At 34.8% G+C, this 15763-nt stretch overlaps 1 protein-coding gene across 3 annotated transcripts in view; it reads left to right on the top strand.

The window, feature by feature from the left end:
• Megf8 (multiple EGF like domains 8) overlaps positions 1-14300 on the top strand; it is a 100770-nt gene extending 86470 nt beyond the window's left edge. For all 3 annotated transcript variants that reach the window (XM_069835632.1, XM_069835633.1, XM_069835634.1), the window contains exons 40-43: positions 4190-4380; positions 6280-6515; positions 9886-10073; positions 10153-14300. In XM_069835632.1, coding sequence (XP_069691733.1) covers positions 4190-4380; positions 6280-6515; positions 9886-10073; positions 10153-11052 — 1515 coding nt within the window. In that variant the 3' untranslated portion in view covers positions 11053-14300. The remainder of the gene's footprint in view (positions 1-4189; positions 4381-6279; positions 6516-9885; positions 10074-10152) is intronic.
• Positions 14301-15763: the final 1463 nt, after the last annotated feature.

Here is a 15763-nt window from a genome sequence, read left to right as displayed (position 1 = left end):
TGGTGGCTGTGTAACTCCACTGGTACAGCAACTGCTTGCAGACTGGAAGATCCTTGGTTCAATTCTGGGTGGTGGTGCAGGGCTTATCTCGTTGCCAAAATTTCCAGAACTACCCCAGGGTCCACAGATTGCGTATATATTTTTCTAAATTATAGACATCAGCTCAAAGAATTTGAGTGACCACAAGGGTCCTGAATACAATAAACATGTACAATATAATGTGATGTGATACATTAAAGAAAAAAGAAATATAAGTGGATTAATTGAAATAGAGATGATGATGTAATATTTGAAGGGAATCCATGATAATATTTATAAGGACAGACATTACATAATCAAAAGGAATGTGAAGTTCCTTAAGATAATTCCATGTGAATTTTGTAATCGAACCGCTACTGCCAAACAGCAAACTAATGACAGACCATTGTTTAAGAGGGACGTTGTACTTTTGAGAAAGATACGGCAGACAAGGTTCATATATAGACTTCTTCTCAATATCAACTTTGGTGGCCTGATTTAGGTTTCTTTGGAAACTGATAGTAGGGTAAAGAACAAGAGCCCGTTTTAAGCATCCGTTAATAGCAATAATGTCTGCCCATCTAAAAGAACCATCTGATGATACACAATGTACTTCCTCATGAATCTCCCAATGTAAAGTTTTTAACGATGTCGCCAAAGCATGTCATACATGATGATGTCTAGCATTGATTAACAGCTCGCCTTTAGGGCATTATCCAAGCACATGTCCAAGTGTTTCAAACTCACTACAGTCTGGATGATGGCAACAGGTTGTGCTTAGAGTTCTGCCCAGTATTGCACGAACCGCCGAAATATTGCTTGACATTTTTTAGGTATATTTCCATGTCCCCCTGCCCTGATGCGCCTTCATGGCATATAAAGGAGATATCAAATATGACTATTATATAGAACATTAAAAATATTAACAAACATGTTAGTTGAATATATAATGCTTATAAATTACTTAAAGGTATTTACCGGTCAGCATTGAAGAAATGGAACAATACAAATTTAATGCTACACAGACAGTATAGTTAACTACTAATGTACAGTAACTTGAAGTACTAATACTGAAAGTGTTATATATATATATATATATATATATATATATATATATATATATATATATATAATAATATTGCTTTCCCATGTACATTTTAAAATACAGGTTGTACACAAAATAATATCGGAATTTTAAGTAGTTTGTATGGCTATGTAAGCAACAATAGGCGTTTGTATCCCACATGTAACAAAAGACCAGCTGTGGAGTTTTTTAATTCTACACACGAAAGTTGTTACATCAGCCTGTCGCATGGCAGTGCCACTATTAAAGATAGTGATGACTCCTGAGTTTATCACCTTATTGGTAAAGTAAATACACATAAATTTGTATCTGGGAGTCGGAGAAACCACATAATGCACTGGAATACAAAAGGGACTCTACAAAAATTAATACTTTCTGCACAATTTCCGCGCAACAAATTTATGCACCTTTCTATTTCCCAGAAAAAACTGTTACAGGAATTAATTTATGTACACTTGGTATTACGTGCATTTTTATTAATTGAAAATATGCATGAAATTGTAACAGGCAGATTGCTTTATGAAATTTAAAAGAGACTTTTCTGTGCACGAACACAAAGGTTAGAAGATTAGAATTGACGCAGGAACAACAATTGGGAAAGAAAAATAATAATTTAGAAATTCAAGGATTCCTCTTGCCTTCAACTTAAGTAACATTTATATTGTTGAACTCAGTAAACATTCTCAAGCCTTCTGGTTAAAAATTTTTAAATAAGTAATACAATTTTAAATATTGTTTTATTCTCTGATATCAGGCTATGTTTTGTGACTAAAGACGAATTCGTAGGAGCAGCTAATCAAATGATTCCATTTTAGTATGAAAATTTTATTTTCTAAAACAAAAAGAATGGTATTTCAAGCTGGAAAAGAGAAATGCGTATGTTAAAAGACTTTGAGCAGTACTATTGTTGTTGTTTAGACAACTGTTCGAAGACAGGTCTGAATCTCACAAGTGATACCTAGGCCAGGAGATAGTGGGTTAGGGTGGCCAGTTCCTTTCTCCCTCCATAGCATACATCGCCGACTAGTTACATATTACACTAGTCAGTCTTCAGCTGTATACAAACAATTGTTCTTCCTCTGACACATTGTCAAGTGAGATGTACTGCCCGATAATAGATGTACATATCAGCCAGAACCTCAATCAGAGGAATATTATTATCATAGTTTAATTATCAAGGTTTTAATATATTATAGGTCTACTATCTGAAAAAGAATATCATTAAAAAATTAAACAAGCTTCAAACCGTGTGTGTATCAATACGAAGAATATTAAAACATAAAAAAATTTAAGAAAATAGCAAAAGAAACTTTTGCTTGTGCTTATTTATGCAGGAAAGAAAGGAAAGGAACATTGAATGAAAAGTGGAGTCAGTAGAGATGATGTGATCAGTGGTGGGCCGAAAAAAACCAGTTTAAATATATAAATAGAGCTGGATATATTCAGTTTAATTCATTCATTCATTCATTCATTTAGTGTTCTGCCCAAGGGCAGGTCTTCCACTGCAAACTCAGCTTTCTCCAATCTTTCTTATTTTCTGCCTTCCTCTTTGTCTCCTCATATAATCCATATATCTTAATGTCGTCTATCATCTGATATCTTCTATTACCTCGAACTCTTCACCATTCCTTCCAGGGCTTCCTTCAGTAGGCAGTTTCTTCTCAGCCAGTGATCCAACCAATTCCTTTTCCTCTTCCTGATCAGTTTCAGCATAATTCTTTCTTCACCCACTTTTTCCAATACAGCTTCATTTCTTATTCTGTCTGTCCACTTCACACGTTCCATTCTTCTCCATATCCACATTTCAAATGCTTCTATTCACTTCTCTTCACTTCGTCGTAATGTCCATGTTTCTGCCTCATACAAAGCCACACTCCATAGAAAGCACTTCACTAGTCTCTTCCTTAGTTCTTTTTCCAGAGGTCCGCAGAAGATGCTCCCATTTCTATTAAAAGCTTCCTTGGCCATTGCTAATCCTCGTTTTGACTTCCTGGCAGCAGCTCATGTTACTGCTTATAGTACACCCCAAGTATTTGAAACTGTCCACTTGCTCTACTGCCTCATTTAGAATTCTTAAGTTTATCTGCGTATTTTTCTTCCTATGGCCATGCTTTTCGTCTTATTTACATTTACCTTCATCCCATACTGCTCACAGCTGTCATTTAGCTCCAGTAGCATATTCTTTAGTATCATTTCCTCTTCTGCTAGCAGTGCCATAACATCAGCAAATCTTATGTACCTTAGTCTTCTTCCTCCTGTTATCACTCCTTCCATGTTCTGAAAACAGTTCTTTACTAAATCCTCCAAGTAGATGTTGAACAAGGTAAGTGATAAAGGATATCCTTGATGTACTCCTCTCTCAATTTTGCTTCCTTCTGACATTTCTTCTCCTATCCTGACTTCGAATTTTCTTTAGGATCCCCATCAGTTTATTCCAATCCACTCTGTCAAAAGCCTTTCCTAGGTCCACAAATACTACATACACTTCTTTATTCTTCTCTAGGTATCTAAAATCTTCTGATTGAAGTTCTAACTGATACATCTATTATCAGGCAGTACATCTCACATGACGATATGTGTCAGAGGAAGAGTAATTTTTTTTGTCTACATCTCAAGTCTGATTATGTGAAATAATAATATGTTACTAGTCAGAGATGTATGCAATGGAGGGGGAAAGGAACTGGCCACCCTACCTCATTATCTTATGGCTTAGTTGCCTTATGAGTCGCTTATGAAACACTGATTAAGCATAGATAAAACGAAACTTTTGTTGATGTTATATGAGGGGTTCACAACCAGAGTGGACCAAGTCCTTCTGGAATAATTTCGAGAAATTGAGTCTTAAAGTTCCTGGCTCATGCTTAGCAACCTCCAACTTCCATAGGAAATGCAGCCCTCATGGAGTAACAAATGAGTTATGGACTTGGTTTGTTATCGCAATGAATAAATCTAAGTTTTCTTTATCCGAGATTGTATTAATCCACAAATTGATCACTGGTTGACTTGGTCCACTCTGGTTGTGAGTCCCTCATATATTAATTGTAAATTAAAATCAAGAGAACATCAACTAATACATGTATTTTGTAGTTCTTATCAACAGGATCTGAAAACTCACTGGCTGATCTTCCATTAGCTGAACTAGAGAAATTACTACAGGAGGGACCAACAAGAGATGCTCGCTGTATTGGATGTGGCAACCGTACAACTGGTGATAAATGTGAAGAATGCATTTCAGGAAACTTTCGTGGTTCTGAGGATCATCGCTCTCCTTGTCGGCAGTATGTTTTCATTTCATAAATATAAGCGTAACGTGTTTGAACCACTTAATTCTTATATGGTCGTAATTTCAGTAATTTTGTTGTATGCCAGATCTACGTGAAACTACACACTGTTCCCTTTGGACTTCTTTCGAATGATGATTCAGTATCATTCAATTTCTTTTTTGTTAAAGCAGTCCTCCTCCTGTTTTCTTCTTGTCCAACACCGAACCAGTAGTGTAAAACTTCTTATAAAGTTTCCTGGGACACTTACATCAAAAAATTTTCTCACAAGTTTAAATCTACACTCATGGTACAATCTATACTTAGCAAGTGTGTGACAGAAAGACGTGATAGCTGTGCATTCAGTGATAGTAGAAACAAGTTGGGAAGGAGCAAATGCACAGCCACCAATGTCCCTCTGTGATGTGTTAGGTTATTGAATATTTCATGCTGTTACGTATGTACATAATTTCACGACTCAACTGCTAATGTTATGTGAACACGTGTTATAGTGTTACCACTTGCTTTTATTTGTATGAATATCTAAAAAAAAAAAAAAAAAGACCTATTACATACGACCACAATATTAGACTTTTATGTTTAACTCTCCTTCCAGATTCATCTCCCCTTCCACCTGGTATAATCTTAGTGATGTGAAAAACTTAATTTTAATAGGAAATTCTTAATGATATAGAGACAGTGCCGTAATTTAGTCACATGACAACTTCTCACTAAAGGGAGCAGAGTTCAGGTCTTGTCAGACAGTGTGAGATTTGAATTGACTAGATAGCAGTGTGTGCCTATTCTTATTCAACCATTCATTTCTGAATGGGCTATTCCATATGAAATCAATCAGTGAAAAATCTCGCATTTTTTTAATACTCTAATTTTTTCCCTATTTATAGAAGGTGCTGAGGAGAGTGCATTTTCAAAAATATACTATCGAAAATCAAACGGTTTTCATACTATTGAGTGACAAATTTAGCGTATTTTATAAAAACAAGCCTCTTTCAGTGCTCAGAACTCTGGAACCGTTTACTGCAGAACATTAACGGGAGCTCATTTTGAAGCTGACATTTGGTAGGTAATCCTTATTTTTATTGTGTACAGACAGACAGATAATCTGATTTTACTTACTTTTAGGCTTTTTGTCCATTTGTAAAAATGTAAAAAATATTGAGAAAAAACCTTGCTTTATTAAGAGGGATTTGGCATTGTCTGCTTAGTGGCTCGGCAATAAATTTCGAGGGTATTAAATAAATTATATTCACACTCCTAGACTTGAACGGCACAGTACCGCACAAACTGGCCGAGAGATGAAGATAAGCGAGCATTGGGCGTCATTTTACTCCTGTGTTTATGAAAACCTGTGATAAAGCTAGCTAAATTTCTCCTCCATTTCCATAAAAAGTAAGAAAAACTGTTTACATATCAATATAAACTTTAACTTCTCAGCATCAAAATAAACCATGATTTTGATCACTGGGTGAAAGGGTTTCGGAGCCACAACAGTTTAAAGTTGATAATTTTATGAAAATACGATAAATTTAAATATTTTTAATTTAAACACTATGAAGTTCTGATGCCTCAAACTTTGCACAAAGCATTGTATCACAGTTGTCAACGGACAGAAAAAGTTTCATTCTATTTAAAAATTGCAAGGTCAATTTTCTCTATATTTCGGATGGAATAGCCTGAATAATCTCTGTGGCATAATAAGGACTTCAAATAAAGAATTTTAGTTAATAATATACCGTACTGTATTTGAATAGTGCTGTGATAGGTGTTTACAACTTGTTTGATTTTCTTAATAACGGATATTTCTTATTCCTGAAAGATGTCCGTTATTGGCAAGTTTCACATTCATATTGATTGAGTAGCTTTCTATTCTAATGTGTGATAATATTTATGTAACAGGTGTGAATGCCACGGACATGGAGATCAATGTGATCCTGTGACAGGAGAAAAATGTAACTGCCAGAACAACACAGAAAGCGATGCCACTTGTAGCAATAGCAAAAATTCTAATCAGTGTTGGAAATCACAATGTTCCAAGTGTCGTGATTCTTACATGGGAAATCCAACTGATGGTCACCAATGCTACCGTCAAATGATTGTTGACTACAAGTTCTGCTTTGATGCCAAACAACTAGGTAAGGTTATGTATGCATATGTGTGAATGTGCAAAATCTCATAATCGATATGTGATTCGGCGTCCTTCCCCCTCCCCCCCCCACAAACATTTATCGTGGTCATTTCTCCTCGCCAATATTTTAATGAATGTAGAAATTCTATAATTTAACCACAGTACTAAGACGAACTAGGAAATTACATTACATTGTCCCCACAAAGAAGGAAATAACCTTTCAACCATAGCCTACTTCTTAAAACTTGTTGAAAACATAATTTATTACTATTTCAGTAATATGTAATTTAACAGGATTTTTTTTTTTTCCGTGTAAAAAAAGCTTTGTGAATATTTTGTGTCTTCCTCTCCTTAAAAAGAAATCACAAAATCAGGCCGGGTCCTTTTGGTGCTTGAGCCTCCCCCCTCCCCCCCCCCCACTTAGTGGTGTCCATCTTCCCCCTTGGGCCAACCCTGTGTGATTGTTATTGTTCATTTATTGTACCTTATATATCTATTTATTTATTTTTCATCATCATCTTCACTGCACATATTACTTGGGCTGATTACCTTATTGGTCCCTCTCCCCCGAGGATTTTCCAACTATAAGACAAATGTCAGGTAATCCCATGACGAATCCTCGGACTCATCTCACTGTCACAATTTCATTACATAGTCATTCTTTGTGTTTAATACATCTATCTTTATTTATTGGCAACTTTCCTCTAAATGCCATAATTTGGGTTTTTTTCCTTGTTATTTTGATGTGTGTGTGCATGTGCGCGCGCGCGTGTCTATGTTGCGTCATTATTGTATTTTTGTTTTTCATTTTTTTTCTTATATTTGTGTGAATAACATTGATATTTCAGTAATCTTAAAACAATCATAGCTATTTTCGAAGCTCATTATTCACCTTCCTTCCTATGTCTTCTCATTTATCATCATTTCATGGCATGTAGATGGGTACTACATATATATAGGACAGCCAGAGTAGTGTGCCAAGAATATTTCCTTTCTCCAGCATTCCTTAACATATACATGAACGAAATAATAACAAAGTGGCAAAACGAAGAAATATCAGATATTCTGTTCTCTAGAAATATTCAACTTCGTACTGTATTACTTTCAGATGACCAATAATAGCGTCAGATACAGAAGATAACTTACAGAAAGCTACATTTAGATCAAACAAAATTATAAGAGAATATGAATTAATTTTCATTGATGAAAACAAAATCAGTGGCATTTAAAGGACTGAATACCACAGTCTAGTATATACAGTCATGAAGCTAGAGTTGTTCAGGGTACTAGGAACAATAGATTGTGCCAGTACTATTTCGCATTGTGATGAGACAATAGTAGCGATCCTAGTGGTTAGCAACTATCTATGAATGCATATTCCCTACATATTGAGCTTCGTGACTGTATATACTAGACTGTGTGAATACATTAAGAAGTAAAAGTCATCTGTAAACAAGCAGAACAAGTGAATACTTTCAACTGTTTAGAAAATTTGATTTTATATGAGGGAGGAAAAACATATCAGCTATAACTTAAACAATTATATGAAAGTAAAAGGCGTAGTAACATGTTTAAACCCCAGAAAACCCTAAATAAAACTAGATTAAAATTATATAATACACTAGCTCTCCATATATAGTAGCAAAAACAGGACAATCAGATAAGAACAACAGAAATGAAATACCTGTGAAGAACGACAGGTTGCTCTTGAATGAATCAGGAAACAAATACAGAGATATTTTTAGAAAAATTGAAAGTAGTTGCAGTATTAAAAAAAATCGAAACATAAAAAGAATGGTTTGAGCATGTTGACAGAATGGCACGAAAAAAAACTACCAAAAGTTTTAAGAAGCTATGTACCAAAAAGAAGAAGACAGGAAAGACCTGTGAATCAACTTTTGGAAATGCGAGGTCGATTTAAACTATAGAGTGACTTATCAAATTAAGCTATAGGATAAGAGGAAACTGTAAAATGATAGTAAATTTGCTGACATTAATGCACACCTTTTTGAAAGATTGTCAGTTACCACCATCACCACCACCATGATCATCATCATCATCATCATCATCATCATCATCACCATCATGATCATCATCATCATCATCATTATCATCATCATCATCACCATAAGCTTTAGGCACTCTTGGACCTGTTCCATCTTCAACATTTGACTTCAAATCTGTTCTCTCTATCTTTTAAGTGGTCTTCCAATAGTTCTTCTCCCTTGTGGTCTATAGTAATATACTTTTTGTGGTATTCTGCTATTATTTATTCTTGTCGTGTGTGAATGTATAATTTCTATAATATGAAAATCTTCTCAAAATAGTGTTATTAATCATGTGTCTTTCAGTCAGTAATTTATCATTTGAAAGACTTTTCTCCATGATGAACTCAATTTGGACTGATGAAAAGTCAAGAATGAAAATTGAAACAGTTAAAGCTTTGTTGTAAGTGAAAACAAACTTTCATATCTCATGTGAAGAACTTAGTGTGAAGCTGTATGGGACTGATCAGATCCTTAAAAAGATACATTCTTCAGACAAGTACTTGTAAAATGTGTGTGTTAGAGTTCAGTGTGTACATATTATGTGAAAGACTTCCATGCATGTGTCAGTACTGAAATTGAATTCTTAGTGGCTATATTTATGTGTAGGAGTTACGTGTGTTTATGCATGTAATTAAAACAGTTAAGATACTCTACAAATTTAGTGTGCGAAGTTCTATCATTATATTTGCTGTTACGTGTATTTTATGCAACATTTCAATGGAGAGTGTCTAGATAAGCGTTTGTGATTTTTCTTGAAATTGTCGACCATAAAAATCTGGTCAGCCTACATACCAACAATAACAAACAACAATCCGAGGCATGACAGCCCATGAAGGACCATAACCGACCAGCCGGCTACGGGCCTCACATCCACATGCCGAAGCAGAGGTGGACGATCATCCAACCAGAATGGAGGTATTGTGTGGTTAGCATGATGATCCCTCCAGCCGTTACAGCTGGTTTTCGTAACTGGATTTCGCTACCTATCGCAGCTCCCCAAGTACATCACGATGCTGGGTGGGTACCAGTCCCATACACTGGCCGAAATGTCGTGAGAAAATTTCTTCCCCCATGAGGACTCGAACCAGTACGCATTCCGTAACACAAGACCTAGGCAGGATCTTTAGACCACGACGCCACGGTGTGGGACCTATACTGTTAATATGGTATTAGATTAACAATGATCAATATTTTAAATTATCCTCCAGCCTAGGGAATTAAATCTCTTATACAAAGAAATTAATAAATAAATATAAACAACTTGTTCAAATTGAAAGCTTTCAGTCTGTGCAATGTTACTTGTAAGTTGATGCAATTTATTTTTCGCAGAGGATTGTAAAATGAAACCAAGACCACTGCATCCTGGACAGACAGTCTTTTTTGTTGTCCAGCCTCGATTCATGAATGTTGATATCCGTGTGATTGTGGACGTGACTCAAGGAGCTCTGGACTTATACATGAGCCCTTCTGATGACACCTTTGTTGTTAATGTTAACACCACCACAGGAGCTCATACGGTTAGTAATGTTACATCACAGAATTTTGCTTATTTCTGAGGTCTTGCTGAGACTGTACACGTAAATTATTGTATTACAGGTCGAGATAGATCCAAAGTTCCATTGGAGGGATGAGGAGTATAATGAATTATCAGGTGGTATACTTACAAGACTCAATGTCGTGGAAATTAATACTGGAAATGATGAAGTTGCACCGAACGGTTCCACCACCCGAACTACTAATACCGATCACTTGAGTCCTAACGTGTACAAGGTGATGGATCGAGAAGCGCGCGGCCTCACAACTTTCGTGACTGTTACTCAGAAGAATACTTTCCTAATGGTTCGGAACCTGAAGGACCGCCTAGTGTTGACTCTTCCTCATGACCGCCATGATTTGGGTTCAACAAGATTCTACATTGCACTGACAGCAGTGGGACCAAATCTGCAGGACGGAGATTCTTCACCGCCTCGTTCTAGTTACGGAATGGTATTTTTTCGCCAAGACCAACTTCATATTGACCTTTTTGTATTTTTTTCTGTCTTTTTCTCCTGCTTTTTTTTGTTCCTGGCTGCGTGTGTTGTGGCATGGAAGGCCAAGCAGGCTGCAGATGTGCGCCGTGCAAGACGTCGTCACGTTGTGGAAATGCTACATATGGCCAAACGTCCATTTGCAACAGTGACGCTACTGTTGGATTTTTCTCGCGATAATGACGACGTGTCCGTTTCCTTATCTAACACAGCCGGCACCTCTCAGTCTCCGCACAGGAAGAAGCAACGTAAGCAGCATTCCCCATCTGTGGGTGACGTTCGGCCCGTTGCTGTGGAACCCACAGATGATGGAGTGGCTGCAGTTGGAACAGTGTTTGTGCGACTTCCTGGTGGCAGAGAAGCCCCGGTCCGTCTGGCACTAGCGTCCTCCCTCATCCTGCTAGCCAGGGTATATCCTATGAACGGAAGGGCTTTCCTGAGGCGTAGGAGCAGTCATGCTCCATCATAGTGTGTCGGTATCTGACTTTGCTCCTTTTTTAATCCCACTCTATAATGATTGGAGAATTCAGTATTCCCACTGCAGACAGAGGTCATTCATTGAATTTAGTCATTCTCGCACAATAGGGAATATGATATTACATAAACAGTCCATTAGCATAAAAGGTAAGATTTGCAATATGATGCAGATCTATGAACCAAATAAAATAATTAAGGAAAAGTGTAGTTGGTAAGAATTGTCCTACTGAACTTTAAAAAATACTCTATTCTATTGGAATCTAATAATGTCTCTGATATTTTTTTACCCCTGCTATTTTTTATATTGTCAGAACTCTCTTTTAGTTGTTACCTCCGTGTATTTCCTACGCTTGTAAATTTTACCCGTGGACTACATTGAGAATAAGTTATTATATTACATGTAGGAAAGGAGTGACTTCTGTGAGTCTCACTATCTTATGTGTGTATCTTGCCCAACGAGAATGTGTTTGCATTTTGCATGGATGGGGAGCCAGCAATAGTTTCCACTGTCTCTGTTTCATATCTTGATGTGCTGGTTTGTTTGTACCAAAGAATTTTAATTGCTGGAAATGCTCACATTTATGCTCTGATGACATATTTGTTATTGAGAGTGTACAACATCAGAAGACTGGTTTTAACACAGAAACCTCTGAGTACTTCAGTGTAATATAAATATAGATAAAATATTTGAAGGTGTAAGGAACACTTCTGGGGAATTGTGTTTCACACCCTGTTGACTAGAATCTACTCCGACGACTTTAACTCAAAGAAATATAAAAAGAGTTTATTTTATTTTTAGACACTTATTTTATCTGTGTAAGTTGCAGCTATTTACTATTGAAAGGTCTAATGCCCTCCAAAGTGATAGATGAAAATATATTTTTACATCCTATGTTATAATATATCCAACATAATGCATAATGTTTAAAAATAGAAGAGTACTTTTGGTTTTCTTAGTATCATTTAATATATGTACAGGCATAAAAGGTCCATTTATTCTATAAACTTGATGTTTTGTGCATTCATATTTATGTTTTTGAATTAGACTGAGTATTACAAGGCAATATGCAATATTACTGATCTCTCTGATAGTTTGTTTTAAACAATTTGTAACATTATGACTAGGGTTGTTTCATTTGAATGTAGGTATATGTAAATTACATTAAGTAATAGTGTGGAAGAAGATGACCATCATATCAAAATAAGAGCTTCGATTCTTAAGTGACATTGAGATAAATGTAAAAAAATTTTTTATAAAAAAATTCGATATGTCATAATATCTATTGCCATTGCGTATAATCACTTTTTGATTTTTTCCCCCTGTCTTCATACATTTGCATTTTTTTTACTGAGTATGCAATTTTGTCAGTTTCGTAATGAGAAAATGTATTTATTTGTTTAATCTTCCTACAACTTTATAGTTTTAATACTGCCAACATGTTTATTTCCTGGTATTTTGGTGCTTCAAAGGTTGTGAATAACTGTGCAATAATATGTGACAAGCAAGTATGTCGATTGTTCTGAAACTATCGTGGAATATGCAGATGATAATGTCACATTTCATTGCCAGTAAGTAATATTCCAGGAAGAGGAGAAAGTAATATTTTCAGAATTTAGGTTAAATTTTATTTCACCATCACATTGTGATGAAATGTATAATTTGTAGTAGGAAGACTTAATTTTAATAAGACTCCTTGGTGTGTAATAAAATTTCCTCCCTGTCACAGTTGAGCATACCTGGAGACATTGAAAAGTAAGTACAACATTATGGATGTTAAGAAGGCGAGAAATACCTTTGTCATAGTTAAGCTTTTATTTGTTTGATCACCATCTTCCTTTATCAATCCAAATAATCAGACATATTGAAAACTTTGCATACTAAAAATGAGAGTATTCTAATTTTTAGACATTGTTTAAAGAGTGTTTTATATAGCAATTATACTCGTATTATGACATTGAATATTGTAGGACCTCTGAATTTTCAGTTATGCAAAGGTCATATTATTTAGAAGTCTGCTGCATAGAAAGTTTGATAAATTAGTTAACTCTTGAACAATCCTAGTCACATAAATGACACCACAAATTGTTTAGCTCGTAGTAAAGTTTTTTATATATATTTGAAGGAAGCTAGTTTCCTAGAGCTCTGAATAAATCATCCATGGAATTGCAACACATTCATGTTGTATATATATGAAATCTGTGCAATATTTTCTGGAACTATAAAATCAATAGTTGTACTGTTAATCATAGTGCTGTTACAGATTACAGTTTGCAAGAATATTTTATTTTAATTACGCTGAAGTTACTTCTTTATGAATTCTTATTTTTGTCATCGATTACATAAGAATTACGGTAATATCTTTGATTTGTTTTGTATTATAGCCTGCTTTATCTTTTGATTCCATTGACATAGCAACTAAGTGTGGGTAGAAATTCATTAAGAATTTGAAGAATTTCCTTAAAGAGCTTTTGCAAATTGATATTGATTTTCGGACTTGGATCATGTCATGAAATCTTGTGAAAATGCAAGAGAGACTCCACTGGGATGCTTTCATTATTTTTTTTTCCCCCACAAGATTATATTTCGTCACTTCTGGTCTTCTCTTCTGGCAATGACTTACATAACTCATTTCTGAGATTGGAGAGCATCTGGAAAGTTGAGTTACGTAACCCTGATTATATGATAGAATGACTATGTATTATTACATGACTATTTTGTCATGTTTCGTTTATTATTTGTAATATAAAAGGGACATGCATTTGTTGCTGGTTTGTTTGATAGTGATGACAACAGTAAGTTGTGTAATATAGGAAATTACGCTTGTTCCAAATAATCCAACCCTACCTAGTCTTACATAGAAATTGAATTGCATTGTTCCCCATCTTTAACGGCATTCATTCTGATATATTATTTCAGTTTCACAGTTTTGCGTTATTGCTTGTTTATTTTTCATTACTTAATTGCAGTTCTCACAGATTTCTACATATCTTTAATTAAATATACAGCAAATCTCAGTTTAGAAACCATTCTCTAGTAATTCAGCATTGAACTTTATAGATACAAATTTCTTTGGTGGACAATTAAATCTTATTTCATTACTAGAAAAATAAATAAAATTCCATAAAATTTATTTAGTCTTACGTTAAAAAAGTGTAAAATTGTTAAAAAAGGCATATACCTTCGACAGACGGCCCGTTTCAATGCTATGTCACGTCATCTTCAGTGTCTCTTGAACCACAGTGGTTCAAGAGACACTGAAGATGACGTGACATAGCATTGAAACGGGCCGTCTGTCGAAGGTATATGCCTTTTTTAACAATTTTACACTTTTTTAATGTAAGACTAAGTAAATTTTATGGTTTTAACAAATTGTTAACGAGAACTTTAATCAATCAATAAATAAAATTCCATTCTGCTTTTGTTTATAATAGGGACATGTTGATCATTTTCCACGTCTCTCCCTCTTTAAGAAAAAGAACGTGAAATATGAAAATAGTGGTAGCATTTCTAGCTATATGTTGGGAAGAATTGAAGTTCATTTTCAGCAGAGGATAGATTTATCTTCCTCATCTACAGATATTCCTTGACTTGTGTTTGCCCACTGTTTTGTTAAAGCATAGTCTTGTGCCAAGTAGACTATATGACCAAGGAATTTTGTTGTCTGTGAATTTCAAGTGTTGATTTATATTTCTTATAAGAGTTGAGATAAAATGGAACGAGATGTTAAATACATAAAGTTGATGAGGGGAAGGAGGGGGGAGAGTGAGAACAACGATGATGATGATATATCCATGAAAATTTTTAGATAGAGGATATATTTTTTCACTAATTGAATCGGAATAGTTCCATTTTATTATATAAACGGAAAATGTGTGTTATAAAATCATTGGGGAGTTTGAATTTGTTTTAATAAAATGATATTATATCTGTCTTTATGGCAGAAGAATCTCGTGGAAAGCAGGAAACAAAGTACCTAGATAGAAAAAATGAAGTTTTTAAAAAGACTGATTCATGCTACATGTACTCATCAAAAGAAAAGTAAGCTATATTACTTACAAATCTTATAATGTTACTTTTGGATTATTAAATATAACTAGCAGCTTTGAAATAAAGAATTTCGCGAGCTAATAAAAATTGCGGATTAATTATAATTGGAAAATGGCATTAATTCACAGTATGAAGACGTATCTGAAGTGCTACCATCTTTGCTTGTTGTAACATTGGCAGACCTTACGTCGTAAGCTTTGATTCTGTTTTCACTCACTTATACTAAATGTTCCTTCATATTCGTAGTGTTTCCAACATGTAGTGATTCTGATGTGTATGAGACAATTGTGCTCGATGTGTTGCTTAAGTAATGAAGTTTCTGCTATCAGGCCTAAGTGCTGGTTTGCTCTTTTTTCATGCTTATGCCCGTATTTTGTTTTGTCTAGCGTCATTTCATATCGATTGTATGCATTCTTTGAAATCAATATTTTTGTAGTCTTCAGTTTCCTTTTCCGTCAAGAGAATATTTTAGTTCTTAGTATTATATCATTGATGAAGATTTGTGTTTCTGAAGGCTGTGATAATTTTACACACTTTTCTTATGAACAGTTTTACATTTTATAATCATATAATGATAATTAGCTCAATAATGAATTGCTCAATTTTGAAAACAGGATTAAAAATTTTCTTACTTATAAAATTTGTTTCTAAAGAA

Source organism: Periplaneta americana, chromosome 9, assembly GCF_040183065.1.
Source record: "Periplaneta americana isolate PAMFEO1 chromosome 9, P.americana_PAMFEO1_priV1, whole genome shotgun sequence".
Classification (NCBI taxonomy): domain Eukaryota; kingdom Metazoa; phylum Arthropoda; class Insecta; order Blattodea; family Blattidae; genus Periplaneta; species Periplaneta americana.
Note: the sequence above shows the minus strand (reverse complement) of the source record. Positions and strands in the feature narration are given on the sequence as shown.